Source organism: Hypanus sabinus, chromosome 2, assembly GCF_030144855.1.
Source record: "Hypanus sabinus isolate sHypSab1 chromosome 2, sHypSab1.hap1, whole genome shotgun sequence".
Taxonomy (NCBI): domain Eukaryota; kingdom Metazoa; phylum Chordata; class Chondrichthyes; order Myliobatiformes; family Dasyatidae; genus Hypanus; species Hypanus sabinus.
Window position 1 is genome coordinate 174,459,191 of NC_082707.1, and position 24,918 is coordinate 174,484,108.

The 24,918-nt window shown below is 41.3% G+C and overlaps 1 protein-coding gene across 1 annotated transcript in view; it reads left to right on the top strand.

Annotated features, from left to right (window-relative positions):
* Positions 1-12,422, top strand: part of ttc8 (tetratricopeptide repeat domain 8) — a 41,282-nt gene extending 28,860 nt beyond the window's left edge. The window contains exons 10-16 of the mRNA XM_059959768.1: positions 738-825; positions 2,052-2,162; positions 2,286-2,425; positions 3,616-3,790; positions 5,643-5,765; positions 5,874-5,957; positions 11,279-12,422. Coding sequence (XP_059815751.1) covers positions 738-825; positions 2,052-2,162; positions 2,286-2,425; positions 3,616-3,790; positions 5,643-5,765; positions 5,874-5,957; positions 11,279-11,395 — 838 coding nt within the window. The 3' untranslated portion in view covers positions 11,396-12,422. The remainder of the gene's footprint in view (positions 1-737; positions 826-2,051; positions 2,163-2,285; positions 2,426-3,615; positions 3,791-5,642; positions 5,766-5,873; positions 5,958-11,278) is intronic.
* The last annotated feature ends 12,496 nt before the right edge of the window (positions 12,423-24,918 follow it).

The window sequence follows — 24,918 nt, forward strand, 5'->3', positions numbered from 1 at the left end:
ATCTGTGGAGGAGTATAAACAGTTGATGATTTGGGCTGAGACTATTCTTCAGAACCCATCAATAGATGCTGCCTGACCTGCTAAGTTCTTCCAATATTTTGAGTGGATTGCTCTGGATTAACAGCATCTGCAGAATCCGTTCTGTTTATTCCTCAATTTAATTGCTGGAGAATTCACCAAATTTATATTTCACTTTTAGGTTACCACAATTCAGACAGAAAGTTGTGTATGGAGCAGTGCCAACAAGTTCAGTACCTCCCTGCCTCTAAACATTCTTATACTTGCGGGAGCAAATGTCTGCAGTTGTGCGTGGGAAAGTTGGTATTTCCCAGCATAATAGGCTATTTTAATATTTATAAATTTTAATAATGTTTGTGTTCTGTTGAAACAGGCACAAGAGGTTAAAAGAACGATGTTTATTTTACTTTTAATATAAAGATTTAATTACAATTTATTTTTAATCCTTCACTGTATTTGAGAATTCTTAATTTGGATTGGTCAACCTGCTAATTGCATTGTAAGCAGCATTCAATCCACAACTAAGGCACTAATTTGAAAAAAACTTCAGGACAGAGGATACCTACCTGCAGAGACATTTAAGCTTGTTGGTCAATGGTGAGCACCGTTATTTTGCCCATGTACAAAATTTGAGCCAGTGCCCCAGACAAATGTTTTAAAAATGCATATTTTTAACATTTTCTACATTTTACAAACAGTTTTCCATTTTTTTTCTAAAGATTAGGTTTGTATCGTGAGGCAGAGAAGCAATTTAAATCTGCATTAAAACAACAGGAAATGGTCGATACAGTACTTTATCTGGCAAAGGTAAGCAGCTAATGTACATGTGAATTACTGTCTTTCAATATGTAGCCACCACTATACACCACATACACACACACACACACACACACACACACACACACACACACACACACACACACACACACACACACACACACACACACACACACACACACATATATACACACTTGGTTATAGAGTTGGTGAAAGTGTGTGTGGTGAAGGAAGTGTGTGTTGAGGACTTGAGAGAACAAGTTCACCATTGAGAAATCTCCTTTGAGGATTAGGAAACAACCACAAAAAAGGCCTGAGAAAGAGCGGAATTAAAGTCAAACCATTATTACAAAGATAAATGGATGTAGGAAAAGAAAGACTTGGGGGGGGGGTAAGAGAAATAAAAGAAAGGAAGCAAAATTATATTTTACACCTTTTCAACTACTGGAAAATTTCGTAATCTAAACCAATGAAATTCCACATTTTTAACTACTGATTATTGCCAGAGACATTGATTGGCAAGTATTAACCAAACTTACTTCCACTACTAATTACAAGCCCTAAATAACTGTGGTGCATTAAGTTTGTATTCATCACAACAGTATAATGGAATTCCAAATTTACCTATGATGAGTTTTTTCATTCATTTTGTGGCATGTTGTATGACGTGGGCGATCATGGTCTTGACCATGATAGTTCTTGGCAAATTTTTCTAAGAAATGAATTGCCATTACGTCCTTCTGGGCAGTTTCTTTACAAGGCTGGTGACTCCAGCCATTATCAATACTCTCCGGAGATTTTATGCCTGGAATCGGTGGTTCATAACTTAACAAGCTGTTCATACGACTATCCACCTCCATGCCTTCAAATGACTCTGATTGGCGGGGGGCTATGTCTTGCCCAAGGGTGATCTGTAGGTTAGTGGAGACAAGGAGCACCTTGCACCTCCTTTGGTGGAGGCATATCTCCATCCTGCCACCCTATGATGAGTGGACAATGACATATTACCTTCCTGAACCTAACAATGGAATAGTGAAATTTAGACAGCAACTATTGGATATTAGTATGTAACTATACCCATTGCACATAAAGAACAGTAATGATTGTTGGTTATTTTACTACACAGCAGATTCATATTCCATATTGTATTAAGAATTGTTATGATTTGTTCAACCAATTAAGGAGGGAGGATTGAATAGAAGAAATTGTGAATGTATTTTTTTATCTGCTTAAATATTTTTGATTTATTTGAATAGGTCTACATTCGTTTAGACCAACCATTGACAGCTTTAGGCCTTTTCAAGCAAGGGCTGGACCGTTTCCCAGGAGAAGTTACACTGCTTACAGGAATAGCTCGCATACATGATGTAAGTAATGAAGATAAATTATCTACAGTACTTATGAATTGAGGAAAAACTATTCTGTATGAACCAGCATGTACTTTTTCATGATTTTTGCCTCTTCATAACAAATGTTTTTGAATTCAACAGGAAATGAACAACATAGCATCTGCCACTGAATATTATAAGGAAGTCTTAAAACAAGATAATACTAATGTAGAAGCCATTGCCTGCATAGGGAGTATTCATTTTTATTCAGACCAACCAGAAATTGCACTGCGATTCTATAGGTGAGATCATAATTTGTGTTAATAACTAAAAATTGATAACAATGTGTAATGTTTAATTTTTCAGTTTTAATAAGCAGACAATTGGCTGATGCAGTGTAGTCATTAAATGAATTGAAATTAAAGTCTCACAGCAAAAATGATAGCAAACAAAGTCAATGAACTTGGTTAATCTATTGGAAAAATAAAAGAAATGCTAATTACATCAACATTCAATATAAATAGGGTAATTTCTCCAGAAAAAAATGTACCAAATTGGGTATAGGCACAAATTCTGTGCATAAGATCAATCTTACTCAGTCTTGTTGCCAAATGCCATTGATGGGGAAAAACTGGCCATAGTGTTGTCACTATATGCCTTTAATAATCAAGTAAAGTTAGAATGGAGAAATTGAATCAGATTTCTAATTCCTTTGTGATTTCTGGCTAGGTGCTGGTTGATGGCTGATATGTACATAAACTTGGATCGGATGGTACCAACGATTTAATAACCCATAATTTGCTATTCAAGGCCAAATAATGGCCATTAGGTCTTTAGCCAAAGCACCAAAGAAAGGCATATCTGATTTCAGATACAGGTAGGATGCAGGAGCATATCAAAGTGAGCATTCTAGTGATCTAGAAAGAAAAACCTGGATGATACTAACTGTTAGACTTGATCTTCAACTCTTGGTGAGCAATCCGCTTTGATGAACCTGATTTCTCTTAGGTCTGTTTACTTGTGCACTGTCTTGCACCTGATTCCTGATTTTGGTTTAGTATGAAAGCAGCTACTGCTACCCACCCATATCACAGGTTAGATCTACTAATTCAAGACACTGATGATACTTACCCACACATGGAAAAGAGAAATTACTTTAAAAATTTTTTTTTTCACATTTCTTTATCAGTGAGCAACATTAGTTAGGCCAAACAAAAATGGTGGTTGTCATTGGGATAATAAAATAGAATTGCATTGAAATTTTAAAAAACCAGAATATTTGAATATGTAACCTATTATTAGTTCTTACAAATCCAAATAAAGAAAATGGCAGCACACCCTTATTATTGAAATTCAGTGATCCACTAAATGAAATATTAAAAAAAAATTTTTGGAGTTGTCACAATTTTTATTTAACTCAATGGAGATATTTTCAAATTATAGAAATGATCAAGTGTTATTTTGAAATTAATAAAAAAATTGCTTTCTACAGGCGACTTCTCCAAATGGGTGTTTATAATTGTCAGCTTTTCAACAATCTAGGACTCTGCTGTTTTTATGCGCAACAGTATGACATGACTCTGAGCTCATTTGAAAGAGCATTGTCCCTGGCTGTGAATGATGAAGAAGTTGCAGATGTATGGTATAACCTTGGCCATGTAGCAGTGGTATGTATAGCAACATTACATCATTTGTTTTTGTTCTTGTTAGATGGAGTTCAGTGTAAAATAAAAGAAAAATAAATTGGATTGATATCATAAGTGTGGCATTGTGGTTAGCACAATGCTGTTTCAGCTTGGGGCGTTGAAGTTCGGAGTTCATTTCTGACGTCTTTTGTAAGAAAGTTTGTACATTCTTCCTGTGTGCATGTGGGTTTCCTCCGGGTGCTCTGCTTTCTTCCCACAGTCCAAAGACATACCAGTTAGTAAGTTAATTGGTCATTGTAAATTGTCCTAAAGTAAATTGGTGGGTTGTTGGACAGTACAGTTCAGTGGACCAGAAGGGTCTTTTCCATGCTGTATCTCTAAATAAAATAAAATAGAGTAATAGTGATAAGGCTTTTGCTGCAAAATTTAAGAACTGTAAGTAAGGACATTTTGAAATGATGAATATTATAAATGATGAAAACAGTTCTTTAACAAGTTAATACTAATCATATATGTGAAATGTTTATTAATTTATTTATTGTAAAACTTGAATCATTACTGATGATTCATTAAATTTTGATGTATGTATGTTATTGAAGACCTGAATTGCAAATTTTCTTTGAACCTAAACTGCTCTTAAAATAATATTGAACTGCAAGTCATGTTTTGTTGAGATTATGAAGTCATCTTTCCAAGTACCATAAAGTTAAACACTAATAATTTCCCTGATATTAAAAATGAATCAGCATTGGCCAGGCAGTTTAAGAGTGGAGGTAGGTGAGATATTAGCCCTTTAGCTTTGCTGAAGTTATAACTGACGATTTTAACTCTTAGACTTTATTTCAATATACTGTTTGTTAATTGCCTTCCTGCACACCTCAAACTGTCATCCCATGTTTGTGGCATCCAAGGCCTGTTGAAACAAACAAAAAAATGACATTATATTTTCAATGCACAGATTGTTTTTGCTATACTGCTATAAAGTGGGGACTCCATGAAATGGATTGCAAAGTGGTGTTCAAACTTCCAGGTGACCTCTGGAGGTTGTGGCAAAAATAAAATGGGCAAATGGGAGCTATTGTTCCTTGCACCGTCTGTGGAAATGTGACCTGATATGTATGTTTATACAGAGCGGGTTCAAAAGGTAGTAACTTTGGCAGGACTGAGGTTTGGTGTAGCAGTAGGTTCAACAACCTTGTGAGCCTCAATGGAAATACTTGATTTTATTATTGGCAAAACTAGCATACATTGCTCACCTAATTGCTCTTACTAAGTGGTAAACCACTGTAGTCCAGTTGGGTGGGAATTCCAGAATTCTGACCAAATTATGATGATGGAGCAGTGAAACATTTCCAAGTTAAAATGATGTATGATTTGTAGGGGCACTTGCATATGGCGGTCACTTTATGCTTTTCTTGCCCACACCTCTTGAAGGCAGTGATTGTTGGAAATTGACCATGTCCTATGTTTTCCATCTGAAACCTGAATTAAACACCAAAATGGAATTTGCCACCAAATATTCATTTTCCTCACAAAAATGCACACTTTTTAAGAGCATAAGACCGTAAGATATAGGAGCAGGAGCAGGCCATTTGGCCCATTGAGTCTGCTCCACCATTCTATCATGGGCTGATCCAATTCTTCCAGTCATCCCCACTCCCCTACCTTCTCCCCATACCCTTTGATGCCCTGGCTAATCAAGAATAAAATCATATTATGACTGGTGTAAAATTCTAAGGTATTTGCAGTTCTAAAAATGTCTCTAAAAATGATAAAAGGCAAGAATGCATTTCTGATCATGTTTTCATTTAAAGCACTATAACTCACTTTCTGTATACAGTATTATTGATAAGTTAACATTGTTGTATTTTAGGGAATAGGAGATATGAATTTGGCCCATCAGTGTTTTAAACTGGCACTGGCCAACAACAATAATCATGCTGAAGCCTATAACAATTTAGCAGTCTTGGAAATGCGCAAAGGGCACCATGAACAGGTGAGCAGCTTGTATTGGCATGTAATGTATTGGAAAAATATTGTTTTATCTTGAAAAATATGCTGTATATTTATTTCTAAGTATCTAAATTTTTACTTGTATCTTAAGGCTCGAGGATTTCTGCAGACAGCTGCTGCGCTGGCTCCTCACATGTATGAACCACATTATAATTTTGCTGCACTTTCAGATAAGGTAATGAATATGAAAAAGTACTTTGTAGATATTTAATAGCTATATGTGTGGTATTTTGTGACCACCAAGGTATTTGTACATTTTGAGTAGGTATTATGTAGCTGTTTCAGATTTTCTGACAACAATTGAAATTGAATTATCATAAATACAGAACTGACCAGCAGAAATTCTGGTAATCTGAAATTAGTTATGTAGCTCCATTCTAAGTTAAGTTGCTTAAATATTTGTTTTATTCTTGGTCAACGGGCTCTGCAGATGGGCAGATATTCTTACTAGCTGAAGCACTGATGGAGACTTTTTGAGGTTTATATTAGGTTTACCCACAATGTTCAATGTTCACGATGTTCAATTTGTCTTTTTATATCTTCTGTCACTCTGTTTCTGAACATCACTTTGGGCAAGTACATAGAAACACAGAAAACTGACAGCACAATACAGGCCCTTCGGCCCACAATGCTGTGCCGAACATGTACTTACTTTAGAAATTACCTAGGGTTACCCACAGCCCTCTATTTTTTTAAGCTCCATGTACCTATCCAGGAGTCTCTTAAAAGACCCTATTGTAGCGGTGTGCTACACGCAGTGCTAAAATAACGACACGGAGTCAGTAAACTGCAGTTAAAGAAGATTGTATTCGAACTTCACAGCCTTGCTTTAAAGCCTCCCTGATCCTGCCCTCCCCGGATACGGATGCTGTAGGGGGCACGTACTCACAATCCCCCGCAGGCTTTTCCCTTTGTTGGTGAAGCAGACCTGGCGCCCTTTTGGGACTGGCCTTGGCGCCGGCGTGCTGGCTATTTGTGAGCCGTTTCGAGTGCGCTAGGAAGTGAGTCGCCACATAACCCCGCCCCAGAACCGGCGATACACCCCCCAGTGTCCACAGTCTGGGCCGGACCCTGTTTCCCTGTTTAGGAGGTCGGCCTCTGCGCCGCGGTGCCGCAAACTCGACTGGTTGCACCAAGTCCACATGGGCCGGTTTGAGTCGGTCCACCGTGAAAACCTCCTCTCTCCCCCCAACGTCCAGCACGAACGTGGACCCGTTGTTCCTGAGCACCGTAAACTGTCCCTCGTAGGGCCGTTGCAGCGGTGGCCGATGCCCGCCCCTTCGTACAAACACAAACTTACAGCTCTGCAGGTCTTTGGGTATGCAGGTCGGGTTCTGCCCATACTGCGAAGTGGGTATGGGGGCCAGGTCACTGAGCCTCTCGCGTAGTCTGCCCAGGACTGCTGCAGGTTCTTCTTCTTGCCCCCTTGGGGCTGGTATGAACTCCCCGGGGACAACCAGGGGTGCGCCGTACACCAACTCGGCCAACGAGGCGTGCAGATCGTCTTTGGGCGCCGTGTGGATGCCGAGTAGGACTCAGGGAAGCTCGTCCACCCAGTTAGCTCCTCTCAGGCGGGCCATGAGAGCCGACTTTAGGTGACGGTGGAAACGCTCCACCAGGCCGTTCGACTGTGGGTGGTAGGCAGTGGTGTGAAGCAGCTGTGTCCCCAAAAGGCCGGCCATAGCTGACCACAGGCTGGAGGTGAACTGGGCGCCTCTGTCGGAGGTAATGTGGGCCGGTACACCAAAGCAGGACACTCAGGTGGCGATCAGTGCCCGGGCGCAAGATTCGGAGGTGGTGTTGGTGAGCGGGATCGCCTCTGGCATCTTGTGAACTGGTCCATGATAGCCAGGAGGTGCCGCGCTCTGCGCGACACTGGCAGGGGGCCCATGATATCCACATGAATGTGGTCGAAACGCTGGTGGGTGGGGTGGAACTGCTGCAGCAGAGCTTTGGTGTGCCGCTGCACCCTGGCCGTCTGGCAGTGCATGCACGTTCTGGCCCATGCGCTGACCTGCTTGCGGAGTCCGTGCCAAACGAACCTGCTGGAGACCATCCGGACAGTTGTCCGGATGGAGGGGTGCGCTAAGTTACGAATGGAGTCGAAAACGCATCACCGCCAAGGTGCCGGGACGACGGGACGGGGCTGGCCGGTGGCAACGTCACAGAGTAGGGTACTCTCTCCTGGGCCTACGGGGAGGTCCTGGAGCTGCAAACCGGAGACTGCGGTTCTGTAACTCGGGATCTCCTCGTCTGCCTGCTGCGCCTCTGCCAGCCCCTCAAAGTCTACCCCTTGGGAAAGGGCATGAATGTTAGGGCGAGAGAGCGCGTCCGCCACAACATTGTCCTTACCCGAGACGTGCCGGACATCCGTCATGATTCAGAGATGTAGGACAGATGGCGTTGCTGGCGGGCCGACCAGGGATCGGACACCTTCGTGAACGTAAAGGTAAGCGGCTTGTGGTCCGTGAACACGGTGAAGGGCCGACCTTCTAAGAAGTACCTGAAATGCCGGATTGCCAGGTATAGCACCAACAGTTCCTGGTCGAAAGCACTGTATTTGATCTCGGGTGGCCGTAGGCGTTTGCTGAAAAATGCCGGGGTTGCCAGCGACCTGCGATGAGTTGCTCCAGTGCCCCACCGACTGCCGTGTTAGATGCGTCTACTGTGAGGGCGGTAGGGACATCCATTCTGGGGTGCACTAGCATCGTGGCGTTCACCAAGGCTTCTTTCGTTTTAATGAAAATGGCGGCGGACTCCTCGTCCCAGGTAATGTCCTTGCCTGGACCTGACATCAGGGCGAACAGGGGGCGCATGATTCGGGCAGCTGAAGGGAGGAAGCGGTGGTAGAAATTGACCATACCTATGAATTCCTGAAGGCCTTTGATTGTGGTGGGTCGGGGGAAGTGACGGGCTGGCATTTGGCCGGGTTGATTGTTAGACCGTACTCACTCAGTCGGGTGTAGAGTTGACAGATGCTCCTGCCAACTGCTGCTGGCTTTGAGGATGTTGTCCAAATAGATGAATGCGAAGTCCAGGTTGCGTCCCACCATGTCCATTAACCTCTGGAACGTCTGTGCGGCATTCTTCAGGCCGAACGGCATGCGGAGGAACTCAAAAAGGCCGAACGGGGCGATGAGAGCCGTTTTGGGGACGTCATCCGGACGCATCAGGATTTGATGGTATCCCCAGACGAGGTCTACCTCGGAGAAGATCCGTGCGCCATGCAGGTTTGCTGCAATGTCCTGAATTTGCGACACAGGGTAGCAGTCCGGTGTGGTAGCCTCGTTCAGCCTGTGGTAGTCGCCGCATGGTCTCCAGCCCCCTGTCGCTTTGGGCAGCATGTGCAGGGGGGAGGCCCATGGGCTGTCAGACCGCTGGATGATCCCCAATTCCTCCATCCTCTTGAACTCCTCCTTCGCCAGTCGGAGCTTGTCTGGGGGAAGCCGCCGAGCACGGGCGTAGAGGGGTGGTCCCTGGGTCGGGATGTGGTGCTGTACGCCGTGTCGGGGCATGGCTGCCGTGAACTGCGGTGCCAGAACCGATGGGAAATCCGCCAGGACTCTGGTGAAGTCGTTGTCGGACAGCGTGATGGAGTCGAGGTGTGGGGCTGGCAACTAGGCTTCTCCCAGGGAGAACGTCTGAAAGGTCTCGGTGTGGACCAGTCTCTGCCTCGGCGGGTCGACCAGCAGGCTGTGAGCCCGCAAAAAATCTGCACCCAGAAGCAGTTGGGCTATAGCGGCCAGTGTGAAGTCCCACGTGAACAGGCTGGAGCCGAACTGTAGCTGCACCGTATGGGTGCCATAGGTCCTTACCGTGCTGCCGTTCACGGCCCTCGGGGGGGACCCAGTGCCCTGTTGCGGGTGTCGTAACTCGTCGGAGGTAAGACGCTGATCTCGGCACCGGTGTCGACCAAAAAACGGCGTCCCAACCTCTTGTCTCACACATACAGGAGGGTATCCCGATGGCCAGCAGCTGTAGCCATCGGCGGCAGCTGGCCCTGGCGTTTCCCGGGAACTTCCAGGGCGGGCTACAGCGGCGGGCTTCTGTGCCCCACCGCTGGTGGTAGAAACACCATTGTTGATTGGGCTTCCCACCCCTCCCTCTGGGGTTAGCGGGCTCTGTGGCCGGGCCTGGTCTGGTTTGGGAGTGTGACCTGGTGATCTGTGCGATGGACACCCCACTCACCTTCTTGGTGTGCCACAGCAAGTCCGCCCGGGCTGCCACCTTCCGGGAATCGCTGAAATCCGCGTCGGACAGCAGCAGGCGTATGTCCTCGGGCAGCTGCTCCAGGAATGCCTGCTCAAACATGAAGCAGGTTTTGTGTCCGCTGGCCAGAGACAACATCTCATTCATTAAAGCCAATGGAGGTCTGTCTCCCAAGCCATCCAGGTGCAATAAATGGGTAGCCCGCTCGTGCCGTGAGAGTCCGAAAGTCCTTATGAGCAGGGCTTTGAATTCTGTGTACTTGCCGTCCGCTGGGGGAGACTGTACGAACTCCTCAACCTGGGCCGCTGTGTCCTGGTTGAGGGAGCTCACCACATAGTAGTAACGGGTGTCCTCTGAGGTTATCTGCCGAATGTGGAATTGGGCTTCTGCTTGCTGGAACCAGAGGTGAGGTCGCAGCGTCCAGAAGCTTGGCAGTTTCAACGAAACCGCATGAACAGATGCGGCGTCGGTCATCTCCGGTCCAAAAATAGTTTGGACCGTCAGGGTCACCATTTGTAGTGGTGTGCTACATGAGGCGCTAAAATAACGACACAGAGTCGGTAAACTGCAGTTATAAAGAAGATTTTATTCGAACTTCACAGCCTTGTTTTAAAGCCTCCCTGATCCCACCCTCCCCGGGCGCGGATGCCGTAGGGGGCACGTACTCACAATCCCCCGCAGGCTTTTCCCTTTGTTGGTGAAGCAGACCTGGCGCCCTTTTGGGACTGGCCTTTGTGCCGGCACACTGGCTATTTGTGAGCCGGTTCGAGTGCGCTAGGAAGTGGGTCGCCACACTATCGTATCCAGCTCTACCACCATCACCAGCAGCCTATTCCATGCACTTAACTCCTGACATCTCCCCTGTACCTCCTTCCAAGCACCTTAAAACTGTACTCTCTCATGTTAGCCGTTTCAGCCCTGAATATCCACATGATTACCATAGAAAGTCATTAATGATATCCAAGCAAGAATTGGCACATTCCACTTGAGCGAACAAATGGTGGGAAATGTAAAAAAAAATACAGTCCATTGATAGAGTAGAAGGTTCAAGACAAAAATGTTAACTGACAAGACAAGGTGCAAGGCAAAATGACAAGCAAAGAAGCAATTGTTGCATCCATTGGAGGCATGCTTAGGAAAGGCATGATCAATATGTGATGTGAAAGTACTTTTAAATGGGTTGAGATGTTTAAAACATTCAGCCAGTCTGAAGTTGTTCTCTACAATTGTTTGGTTCCTTTTGATTGATGATCTACAAAACATCAATGTCTGTTTCTTTTTTTCCAGGTTGGAGACCTTCAGAGCAGTTATGTAGCTGCACAGAAATCAGCAACTGCTTTTCCAGAACATGTTGACACTCAACAATTAATCAAACAATTGCAGCAACACTTTGCTATGCTATAACTGTAATCAATCCTAATGACCTTTAGAGATATCTATATGTTGTTAAGCAGAAAACTACATAATTTTGTATTTGCTTGCAGTAAATGTGTTTTATAAATATTCTTGACCTTGGGTCTATTGTGACTTTGTATCATCACGTGCATATTAATGAAAAAAATAAGGCTAAATTAATGAAGAACAGGCTAGTTCATTGTGTATGTGTGTGATGTTTTGTACAAACAATGGAGCAAAAGTCTGCTAGAGGACCTCAGTGGATTTGGTAACATTTATGGAGGGAAATGGATCATCTCAAAATGCTGATATTTCCATTTCCCTCTACAAATGCTACCTGACTTACTGGGTTCTTCCAGCAGTTTGTTTTATATTCCAGTTTCCAGCACTTGCAGTCTCTTGTGTCTCCTGTAATTTCGGGGGGGGGGGGGGTACTGTAGAAATTTTCAAATGCTGTCCCTCTGTCAGGTGTAATGGGGAAGAAAAGATTAATGCACTTGATCTTCATAACCCAACTGCCTTGAAAAGTAGCTTGTAGCCACTGGTAATGAGGCCAACTGACATGAGAGCTGACTGAAAATAGATCTTAAAAAAAATTAGGACCAATATAATGTGCTGGTGGAACTCAGCAGGTCAAGCAGCATCAGCTGGAAGAAAGAAACTTATCAATGTTTTGGGTCAAAACCCTGCATCAGAACTGAGTGAAGAGGCAAGATGCCCAGCATTGAGTGGAGGAGGGAAGTGGCAGGAAAGAATTTGGGGGTGATTGGTGGACTGTGAAGGTGTGTAAGACAGCAGGCAGGTGATGCAGTTAGGGAAGGTGAAGAAAATGAGGAGTCTGAGTAAAAACTCTTGAAACACAATGATAAATAGCAAGTTTAAAATTGAATACAATTGTATATTATTTTAGAAGAAGTACTTAGCTTTTATATTTAAATTACATTTCATGAATTATTTATTGTTAAAATGTAAAAAAATATTTCTGTAATATTTGAACCTAATTTGTAGAAAAAATAAAATAATTACCAAAATGAGATCTACTTGTATCTGTTGCTTTTACTGTCATCATCAATATTTTTATTTACTGTAGTTTGATGCGTGTTTGTATTTCATAAAAATTGTATTTGTCAACTGTTAACCATATTTTACTGTCTAGCCCACAACTTGTGCCCAGTTTTAAGTTTGATTAGAATTTATCTCTAGCATTTATTATTATTTTAAATTGTATTCAGGTCAGCCAATAGAATCAGTAGCATTTTCTATTTTTATTTCTTTCTGTTGTGTCGGACTGCATATTTGAGAAGCTTTTGTTTTAGTCAAAGCATTAACTCACTTGATCAAATATAGGCACAAAAGACAGACAGGGATTGATATGCACTTTAATTTAAGTGCACATTGGCAGAATGCCATTTCTTTTTGCTTCTCTGCTAATTTCTTGAGTACCCAGCCAATCTTTACTCTGTGGTACTGGACACCAGGAAACAAATACTGTGTGGCTAGCTTCAGTTAAAGTTAATCTGCACTGCTTAAGCTGGTTGTCCTTTCTTGAACATGTGTAGTAGAAACCAAAGGCAACATGAGTGAACCTGCAGATGCTGGAAATAAGTAAAAACACAAAATGCTGGCAGAACTCGGCAGGCCAGACAGCATTTTGTGTTTTTGTAGTAGAAACCAGTACTGGTTGTCTTCCAGGTCATAACTGTGCAGAGAAGAAACTGAATGATATGGGAAGGGCCACCCTATTTTTTTTTCTTGAAGATAACATCAGTGAAGAAGTTAGATTTTGCTGGTAAATTAAAAAAAAATCCAGACACAGCCTCTAAAGATAGAGGGAGCAGTTACCAATAGTAGGTAATGGCAGCATGTAGTCCTGAGGACATACAGTATGTAGTTATACATGCTGACTTCATTTGAAGGATCAGAAATTGACTGCATTTTCAAATATATTCTGCCTCAAACCCCCTACCAACCTCAAGCCTTGCTTCTGCAAATGACCAGTACCATTTACAATTCATGCCTATCTGTAGTACCTTTAGCTTATCCCCATACCACCACATTTCATTGCAAACTTACACATGTATATCAAAACTAATTGCTCACAACAGATTACAGTAAATACAAACATGTTAACTATCAAAATTTACCATGATCTTTATTTGGAAAAAAATATTTGAAAAATCTCAATCTCACTAGGTATTTTGACTTTAACGTATGCAATTTTTTATGGAATAATATTTGGCAGTCTGTTTTGTCTTTTCAATGATCACCAGCTGGTGCTGGCTGTGTGCCTGATTGCATTTTGTTTATCCAGACTACTGTAATTGGATTGTGCACAGGGAGACTTGCATTCAAGAGTAACAAAAGACATGTAGTTGCCCGGCCCTCCACCAGCTGCTGCTTGATGGTGAAGTCTTCTGGGATCACTGGCTCGCCTGCTTATGATGAGTGATTTTTAAATAGATTATAAAAGAGATTTATAAAACAAACTGGAAAAAAGAAACAAGAATATATTCACTATATGTGGTAAGGTCAAGTGCCTATTAAAGCTACAGTTGATTTTGCATCCATTCATCATTTATTTAGGTGAAGCCAAGATATTTATTTTTGAAATTTTAAAAATTATTGACTCATTCAACCAGAAACTCTGCTCGTATATTAATTTCTGAAATTTCTTGAAACTTTTTTTATGCATGTAATTATTTTGAACTTCAGAGAGAGAAGATTCAAAGATTAATAGCCCATGTAACACAGTGTATTCATGTACGAAAGTAGAATAGTAATGGTACAACAAATCTATTCCCTGTCAATGAAAGAACACAAGTCTGATGAGAAGGCCATTCAGCCAGATAAAACAATGGCAGAGTATTATTCAAATAAGAAGAGATTTGGAAAAGTTCAATTTTTTAAAAGGATTTGGCTGTCCTTGTATTGGTCACTGAAAGCAAACTGGCAAGTATGGCAAGGAGTTAGGCAAATGGTACATTGACCTTCATTATAAGAGGCTTTGAGTAAGAGAACAAGGATGTCTTACTTCAATCACACGGGATCTTGTGTGAACGTATCTGGAGTTGTGTGTGCAATTTAGTCCCTACCTGAGCAAAGGAGGAGCACAAGATGATACAACAGACTGATTTCTTAGATGGTAGGACTGATGGGAACAGCCTAGACTGAGTTCTCGCCACAACTGAGGCAACACAGCTTCCCCGCTCTCAGTATCAACTGTGAACTGGATTTGCAGTGTTCTACGTTACCAATGTCCAACGGAGTCTCGTGATCAGAACAAAAACATCGCTGATGATGTTCTACTTTATTTAACAGATCCATTACATTCACTACGCAAATTATCTTATAGACTAGAAGAATATGGGAAAATATCGGGTTATAAAATAAACTGGGATAAAAGTGAAATTTTACCTCTTACTAAAGGAGATTATAATCAATGTCGATTAATAACTCAATTTAGATGGCCAGCAAATGGTATAAAATATTTAGGTATAAGAGTTGATAATGATATAAAAAACTTATACAAATTAAATTATTTACCACTTTTGAAAAAAATTCAGGAAGATCTTGAAAAATGGATGGCATTACCAATAACATTAGTAGGTAGAGTAAATACTATAAAAATGAATATATTCCCTAGATTACAATATTTATTTCAATCATTACCAATACAATTACCCCAGAAGTTTTTTCAAGAGTTAAACAAATATGTGAGGAAATTCCTCTGGAAAGGTAAGATGTCAAGAATATCGTTGGAAAAATTGACATGGAAATTTGATTTAGGAGGATTACAACTTCCAAATTTTAAGAATTATTATAAAGCAAATCAACTTAGATTTATTGCATCTTTTTTCGAGAAAGATAAACCAGCATGGATTAGAATAGAATTAGATAAAATAGGAGAAAACGTATCAGAAGATTTTATATACAAATGGGAATCTAAATGGATATGGGAAAAGAAAGAATCTCCTATATTAAAACATTTGATTGATTTATGGAATAAGATAAATGTTGATGATGAGATAAAAAAATCTTTATTAGCAAACAGATCTTTAATTCAAAATAGACTTATTCCTTTCACAATGGACAATCAACTTTTATATAATTGGATTCAAAATGGGATTAGATATATAGGGAATTGTTTTGAAGGAGGTATATTAATGTCATTTGATCAATTAAAGAATAAATATAAAATATCAAATAACACTTTATTTTGTTACTTTCAATTAAGGGCTTATTTAAGAGAAAAATTAGGTCAAACAATGTTATTGCCGAAATCTAATGAAATAGAAATTTTAATTCAAAAAGGAAATATTAAAAAATTTATATCTTGTATGTATAATTTGATTCAAATTCAGGCAATTAAACAAGGAGTCCATAAGTCAAGACAAAAATGGGAAAGTGATTTGAATATTAAAATTGAAGAAACAAATTGGTCAAGACTATGTCTTGATAGTATGACAAATACAATAAATGTTCGGTTAAGATTAGTGCAGTATAATTTTCTACATCAATTATATATTACACCACAAAAAATAAAAAAATTAAATCCAAATTTATCGGATCAGTGTTTCCGATGTAACCAGGAAACTGGTACTTTTTTACATTCGACGTGGTCTTGCTCTAAAATTCAACCTTTTTGGACAAATTTAAGACTTTTACTGGAACAAATTACAGGAACAGAATTTCCTCAGAATCCAATATTACTTTTACTAGGTGATATTGAAGGGATAAAACCGAAACTCAAACTAAATAAGTATCAGAAAGAATTTATAAAAATTGCACTGGCAGTAGCCAAAAAAGCTATTGCAGTTACTTGGAAATTGGATACATATTTAAGTATAGACTCTTGGAAGAAAGAAATCTATGGCTGTATTCCATTAGAAAAAATTACTTATAATTTAAGAGATAAATATGAAACATTTCTGAAAATTTGGAGCCCTTATTTACAAAAGACAGGTTAAATATATAGATGTTCTGAAGATGAAACAATTGGTTATTAGGGGAAATAAATAAATATACATATTAAAGTTATTACGAATTCCATGGAGCATGTGGAGATCTTCCAACAACCAGGCATTCTTTCTTTCTTTCTTTCTTTTTTTCTGTAGGGCAGTCAGGGGGGAGGGGTTAAGGGGAGGGGGTAAGGGTCATATACATTGTTTTTCAATACTTCACTTTGTAACTACTTAAAAATGCAATAAAAAAAGTTTTAAAAAAAAAGAACAAAAACATCCAAGATAATCACTCGCACCTTTTATTGGACCATGCACCGTCCGATGGTACTCAAGAACAGTAGGCAATAGGTCCAGCTCCATTGCTATCAATAACTTGCTGATGGGATAGTCTTGCAGTACTTGATGTTCTTCATATCCAGCGGTGATTTTCAATCATAAAAAAAAATGTACAAAACGAACAAATACACTTTTGATTGGACCCAGAGAGGCTGTTGCATCGGACCACGCCACCATCTTACCGGTGAAATGTGAAATATTTAAGGGGAACACAAGGGGAAACTTCTTCACTCAGAGAGTGGTGAGAGTATGGAATGAACTGCCATAGGAAGTGGTGGATTTGGGTTTGATTTCAACACTTTGGATAGGTATATAGATGGGAGGGATGTGGAAGGCTATGGTCTTCGTGTAAGTTGGTGGGACTAGGCTTGGACGAGATGGACTGGTGTCTGTGCTGTAGTGTTTTATGACTTCCAGCTTCAAATTGCATCTATTTGTGAAGGCATGGGAAAAGCCAAAGAGTTGCTTGCTCAAAACATAGTTCTGACAAGTGATTGGAGGTGGATTAGTGATGCTTCTTCCTGCTGCTCGAGAGATTTCCTGGACCAGTATGTATTCTGTTATCATTGATGTCATTTTGGGATGGTGTCATTTCTGGCAATAGTCATGTCTATGTTACTGTAAGTAGCTGAAATTGATAGTAAATGCCTAATTTGTAACTGTATAATACTTGCAATTTTCTGGAAATTTCCCCTTAGTTAGGATGCTTGACAAAGGAGCGCTTCATGGAGCACCTTTGCTCTATCCATCACAAAAGATGAGGTTTTGTGGTGGTCACCCTTTTTAATTCTACTTCCTATTCCCATTCTGACATGTCAGTCTATGACCACCTCTGCTATCATGATAAGGCCACTGTCAGGTTGGAGGAGCAACACTTCATACTCCATGTCAGCATCCTCCAATCTGACAGCATGAACATTGATTTACTGTAGTTCTTTTCTCTCCCCTTTCTTTTTCAATTACCTATTCTGGCCTTTTCTCTCCACCTCACCTGCCCTTCACCTCCTTCTGTTGTCTCTCCTCCTTCCCTTCTCCAATGCTCCACTCTCCTCTCCTATCAGATTCCTTTTTCTTTAGTTTTTTACCTCTTCCACCTATCAGTTTCCACATTCTCACCTCATGTCCCCTCCACCACCCATCTTCCCTCTCACCTGATTTTGTCTGTTGTTGCCAGTTTGTACTTCCCTCCTCGATTAATGGCTCACAGGTGTCAGTTTGAATCCTACTTCAGCAGCTGGGAAATTTGAATTAATTAAATAAAACTACAATGAAAACTTAAAATCAGTACTGGTAAACTACTGTGAAAATACCAAATACCAAATTACAGTAAAAATAAATAATTTGGTTCACTTGTATTCTGTAGAAAACAAAATCTGCCATCTTTACCTTGGGTGATAGGAGTCAAGGGATATGGGGAGAAGGCAGGAACGGGGTACTGATTGTAGATGATCAGCCATGATCACATTGAATGGCGGTGCTGGCTCAAAGGGCCGAATGGCCTACTCCTGTACCTACTGTCTATTGATCTAATTGTGCATTGACAGAAATGAATGGCCTCACAAATCTCAGAAGGAAAAAGAATATTTGCTTTGTCTTGCCATTTGTGTCCAACTCCTGCACTAAATAATGAAAAAAATTAAAGTCATGAGTGTAATTTCTGATTTCTAACATTTCTGTTTTTCCAGGCCCCTGTCAGTAGCTCTGGGAAGTACAATGAGAAAGTGAAAAATGAATAGTTAATTTGGTCCATTGACCACATACTATATGGAATACTATGGTTTCACAATGGTTTGGTGTCACTGAGTGTGCTTTTAATCAGCAGTAACCCTAAAGTTCTTTCAAATCTAAAAGGTAATTAATCTCAGCAGAGTGGACAAGCAATTTTTAAAAAGTCGGTAAACCCTCTCTCCTTCCCCATGATATTGTTACATGCCCCTACCCTTCCAAGTTTAAACTCCTGCTATTCCCCTGTCTCCCGGATTTTACTCTCACAAACTAACTGTGCTTCCAGTCCTTCCAGGTGAGTAAACACTTCACCTGCGAATCTGCTGGGGTCATCTATTATGTCTGGTGTTCCTGATGCAACCTCCTCTACAACGGTGAGACCCTTTGTATATTGGGGGACTGCTTCATCGAGCGCCTCCACTCCATCTGCCAAAAGTGAATTTTCTGGTGGCCAAACGTTTTAATTTTGATTCCCATTCCCACTTGGACATGTTATTGCTTCTTCACACTGAGGATGGTCTCTCTTGTACAAAGATGAGGCCATCCTCAGTGGGAAGAAACAATATCTTCTATTCTCCCTGGATAGCCTCCAACTTCTTGGCGTGAATATCGATTTCCCCTTCCCCTCCCCTCTTCTTCTATTCCCATTTTGGCCTCTTATTTCACCTACCTATCACGTTCTCTTGAGTCTTCTGCTCCTTCCCTTCCTCCTATGGTCCACTCTTTTCTCCTATCAGGTTCTTTCCTCTCCAGTCCTTTATCTTTCCTACCCACCTGGCTTCGCCTATCGCCTTCTAGCTATTCTCCTTCTTCTCCCCCCACTTTTTTATTCTGGTGTCTTCCCCCTTCCTTTCCTGTCCTGAAGAAGTGTCTCAGCCCCAAATGTTGACAGTTTCCATTGATGCCATTTGACCTGCTGATTACCCCCAGCGATTTGTTAGCATCAATTTAGATTTCCAACATCTGAAGAATTTCCTGTGTTTCTAGTTAAACTTCATTCATATCTTGAGAAAGAATGGCTAATCTTATGAGGAGTGCTTAATAGCTCTGGGTCTGTACTTACTGGAGTTTAGAAGAATGATTGGGAATCTAATTGAAAGCAATCTAATATTGAAAGGCTTAAAAAGAATTGACTTGAAGAGAATGGTTCCTATAGACGGAGAGTCTAGGACCAGAAGGCACAGACTCAGAATAGAACGATGTCCCTTTAGAACAGAGATGAGGAGGCATTTCTTTAGCCAGAGAGTGATGGTTCTGTAGAATTCTTTGATACAGACAGCTAAGGATGTCAAGTCATTGGTAATTTTAAGCAGAGGTTGATAGGTTCTTGATTAATAAGGGTGTTTTGGGTTACAGGGAGAAGGCAAGAATTCAAAGCTCAAAAGTTCAAAGTAAACTTATTATGGAAGTACTCATATGTCACCATATACACCCATGAGATTAATTTTCTTGTGGGCATACTCAATAAATCCAAACCATAATAGAGTCAATGAAAGACTGCACCAACGGGGTGGACAATCAGTGTGCAAAAGATAATAAATGGCAAATACAAAAAAAAACAATCGATCAAATAATTAATTGATGAATAGATATATAGATAAGTAAATAAACAAGCAAGCAAGCAATAAATATCAAGAACATGAGACAAATGGTCCTTGAAAGTGAGTCCATTGGTTGTGGGAACATTTCAGTGATGGGTAAGTGAAGTTATCCCCCTTGTTTCAAGAGCTGAAAGTTGAGGTGAAATAACTGCTCCTAAACCTGGTGGTGTGGGTCCTGAGGCTCCTGTACTTCTTCCAGATAGCAGTAGGGAGAAGAGAGAATTACCTGGGTGGGAAGGGGCCCTTGATGATGGATGTTGCATTCCTGCAACAATGTTACATGCGGGTGTGTTCAATGTTGGGGGAGGGGGGTACTTTACCCATGATGGACTGAGGTGCATCCACTTCTTTTTCTAGGATTTTTCATTCAAGAGCATTTGTGTTTCCAACCAGGCTGTGATTCAGGCATTATCCTCAGGTAATTATCATTAGCCAATACATCAGTGCTGAACTTCAAGATTATAAAGTTTAATATTTAATTTGAATGCACTAGTGATTCTTAAACAATTCTTCTTCATTCCTCGTGTCATAGTAGTGCCAGTGTGTAGTATCCCACTTCCAAAATTCCTTCTGCCGAAGTTAATGCCTTGGATTTTAGAGATAAAATATGCCAGCTGGTGTATTTATACATTGCAGGGATTAATTTATTGGTACTCTTGCTTTATGATCTACAAGCTCACAGCATCCTCATGTGGCTGGACAAGAGAAGTAAATCTCATCCTATCCCATTCCTTTTCATATCATCAAATATAAATAAATATACAAAATATAACAATATTTTACCAAGTGACTTTGTGGTGGAAGTTGTTTGTGGCCAGCTTTTGGTTTGCAAATCAGCTAGAAGACTAAAAGCCAGGTTTTAACCTTAAGCCTCATCAGTACTGGGTAGCACCTGTGGAGAGAGATAAACTAAGTTTATGTTACAGGTTGAAGACTTTTCATCAGACTCAGCTAATTTAGGCACAAACTGAAAGGCTGGTTATCTGAAACTGTTGAATTCAACCTGTAATATTAACCTAAGTTTTCTTTTTTCACAGATTTCAGGAATGGTGATAGAAGCAAATACTTTAGAGACATTTAAGAAACTCTTAGACAGGTACATGGATATAGACAATAGAGGACTATGTATGAGGGAAGGGTTAGATTGATCTTACAGTAAGTTAAAAGGTTGGCACAACATTGTGGGCTAAAGGGCCTGTACTGTTCTGATTTCCAGCAACAACAATGTTTTCTGATCTGAACTCCAGTATTATTTTTTTCCTTTTCTCTTTGACTTTGTTCATCTCCCTCTCTTTGTATCCCCTGCAGCCCAATTAGCTACTTCTGTATTAACAAGGCTTCACTACTCTCTCACTGCTAGCACCACCATCTTTGTATCATTCAGTCTCTCTTGCTCTGCTCTGTCAGACTCTATGAGTTTTCATTCCCTTTTCTTAAACTTATTGATAGAGTTGAGTGGCAATGGCCCAAGTAAGAGACACTGAAGCAGATTGAACAGTTCACTGACTTTTACTAAGAACTGTGCAGAATTAAAGGAAAAACAATAAACACTAGGCCAACAGGACTAAAACTCTCATGCTGAGTTAAACTAAAACTCTCTACACTGCAGCTCAGTAACTGACACTAAATAAAGAAAGCTCCAATCTAAATGGTAGCCTTCTTTTCAGAACAAGGACGAAGGTGAGCAGGGAGCATTGACATTGCTGTGCTTTTGGCTAATACTAAACAAGACTGAAACAACAGGAAGGGAGTTAAATACCACGACAATGAAACACTCATTGGCTGGAAGGTGCATATTCATGAGTGTGTTTGCTGACACCACTCCACAGCCCACCTGTGAGGGCGCCCAGACCTTATGGCAGCGTCCATGGTTATGACAGGGCTCCCCTCCTTAGGTGCAGCTCCAGAGGCACCAGAAACTTTCCAACTGGAAGTCCCAGTTGAGAGACTTGTCCAGGATGCCATGAGCCAGAACCCAATAGTGTTCCTCAAGAATTCCCCTCCCAATTCAGGAGAAACTGGACTCTGCCCTGCACTGGGCATTTTGCCAGGAGGCATCACACAGAATGGACCAGGGATCCATCCACCAAGTGTGGAGGAGTGGGGGTATGACTGGGGCAAGAGAGGAGGAAGTCATGGGCTTGAGCTGGGAAACGTGGAACACTGGATGGATATTCATTGATGATGGTCAGTGCAATCTACATGAGACTCTTTTGATAGCTTTCGTCACAATGAATGGTCCCACATTGCATGGGGCAAACTTGCAGCTCCTAACTTTCAAAGGAAGATCTCTAGATGCCAGTCAGACTTTCTCCCATGGCTTGAGAGGCCTTGCCTGTCAGTAAAACTGATCAAGCTCATGGGCATATTGCTTTTGAGCATGCAGCAGAGAAGCCCTGGCCTTTCTCCACATGCAACATTAGTGCTGGATCAACTGTTCAGTAGAAGGAATTCCCAAATCAGTCTCGTGTTCAGGGAAGAGTGGTGACTGAAATCCCTTTTGGCATGCCTGTGGAGGCTGCTGGAAGTTATTGTGGACAATCTCAACTAGTTGGGAGCTCCAGGACGTGGGGTGGGAAGAGACAAGGCAGCATAAGGTTGATATACTGTATGTGCATACACCCCACCTGCATAGGCTCCTCCGTGACTGTGTACTGGGTAATGAGGAAGGGGGCAAAGACACATAGTGATCTGGAATAAGGAGTAGGAAGCTTGGGACATTCTTTCTCTGCCCACTCAGTTGCCCAGTCAGTCTGTCCTAGCAGGTCTTCTGAATTGTGCAGCGGGAGTGGTAATGGCTACCATCTGGTGCCGGCTGTCTGTAGTGAGTTGCTGAACAGTCCTCGCTATTTGGGCTGGGCTTGCAACTCTGAATGTAGTTGTTGTACTGCAAGAGACATTTCTGCCAATCCAGTCTACTGATTTTAGCTTCTCCACCATTAACTTCGGTTTTTGCCTGGGCTTGTCGTTCCATGAGTCATGGTCGCACTGCACCAGTCACCTCTGCCAACAGAGCCTCCACTGACTGTAATGTCTCCAATTTCTGACCAACTAATGTCAGGGCCATGGTCAGTTGTTCTCTCTCAGTTGGATCCATTTTGTGGTTGAGTCTTCCTGACAGAGTTTTGTGGTGTTGGTCCAACAGGGAGAGTAACCAAAGCAGGCGAACAGTTCACTGACTTATAATGAGAACTGTGCAGAATTAAAGAAAAAGACTGAACGCCAGGCCAACAAGGCCGCTAACTAAAACTCCCAAGCTGTAAGCTACTGCTGATACTGTGGGTCAGAGACAGTAATTAACACCAAATAAACACTACTCCTTTATAGCATTAATCTAAATGATAGTCTTATTTCACAAAACAAGAACAAAGGTAAGCAGGGAACATTGACCTGGCTGTGCTTTGGGCCAAGACTTGACAAGACTGAAATGAGAGAAAGAGTTAAATACCACCATAATGAAACATTTGTTGGCTGGAACATCTACACTCACGAGTGTGACTGCCAACACTGCTCCACAGCCCACCTGCTTGCATGCCCAGATCCTGTGGCAGAATATGTGGCTGTGACACTTAAATCTGTTTAATCTGCCTTGTTTCTGATGGACGATCACCAACTTATAACATTAATTTCACCCCACTCTCTAGAGATGTCGCTTCAGCAGGGTTTCCAATAGTTTTTTTTTGTTATTTGCTTTTTGTTTACACATAAAGCAAGGCAAGTGAACATCAGAGCACTATGTGAGGAATGAAGCTGGAGAAATAGTAATGAGCAACAAAGAAATGGCAGGTTACAAACACAAGAAATGCTGCAGATGCTGGAAATCCAAAGCAACACACACAAAACGCTGGAGAAAGTAGGTCAGGCAGCATCTATAAAAATGAATAAGCAGTCGACATTTTGGGCTGAGATCCTTCTTCAGGAGTCTTCCAGTGTTTTGTGTGTGTTGCTGAAGAACTAAGTATCATTCTTCAATGTGGAAGACAACAGTATCATGGCAGAAATTCAAGAGTCAGTAGTCAGAAGTGATTGTAGTTGCTAACACTAAGGAGAAAGTGCTTATGAAGCTGAAAGGTCTGATGGTAGATAAGTCACCTGAACTGGATGGACTGCACATCAGGATTCTGAAAGAACTAGCTGAGGAGACTTCGAAGGTATTAGTAGTATTCTTTCAAGAATCACTAGAAAGCAATGGTTCCAGAGGACCGGAAAATCACAAATAACGCTCCATTCTTTAAGAAGGGAGAGTGGAAGATGGGAAATTATAAACTGGGTAGCATGATTTCAGTGGCTGGCAAGATTTTCGAGTTTATTATTAAGGATTCAGTGTCAGGATACTTGGAAATACATGATAAAACAGGTCAAAGTCAGCAGAAATTAACAATGTGCCACACATGAGATTGCTAAACAAGAAAGGAACCCATTGTATGACAGTAAAGATAGTAACATGGCTAAGAGATTGGCTGACAGGCAGAAGACAGAGTGGGGCCTTTTCTGGTTGGCTGCTGGTGACTAGAGGTGTTCTGCAGAGGTGTGTGTTGGATCCGCTACTTTTCACATGATATAGTCATGATTGAGATGATGGAATTGATGGCTTTGTGGTCCCATGGGTGGAGCGGCAATTGGCACTGAGGAAGCAAGAAGTCAGCAGAAAGATTTGAGCAGGTGGGAGATTGGGCAAAGAAATGGCAGATGGAATTTCATGTAGGGAATTGTACAGATATGCACATTTGGTGGATGGAATAAAAATGTAGACTATTTTCTAATTGTACAGAAAATGCAAAAATTGAAGGTTCCAAGTTCAAAGTACATTTATTATCAAAGTATGTATACATTGTACAACCTTGAGATTTGTCTCCTTACAGGCGGCCACAAAAAAAAGAAATCCCAAAAGAACGCACAAAAAAGACCA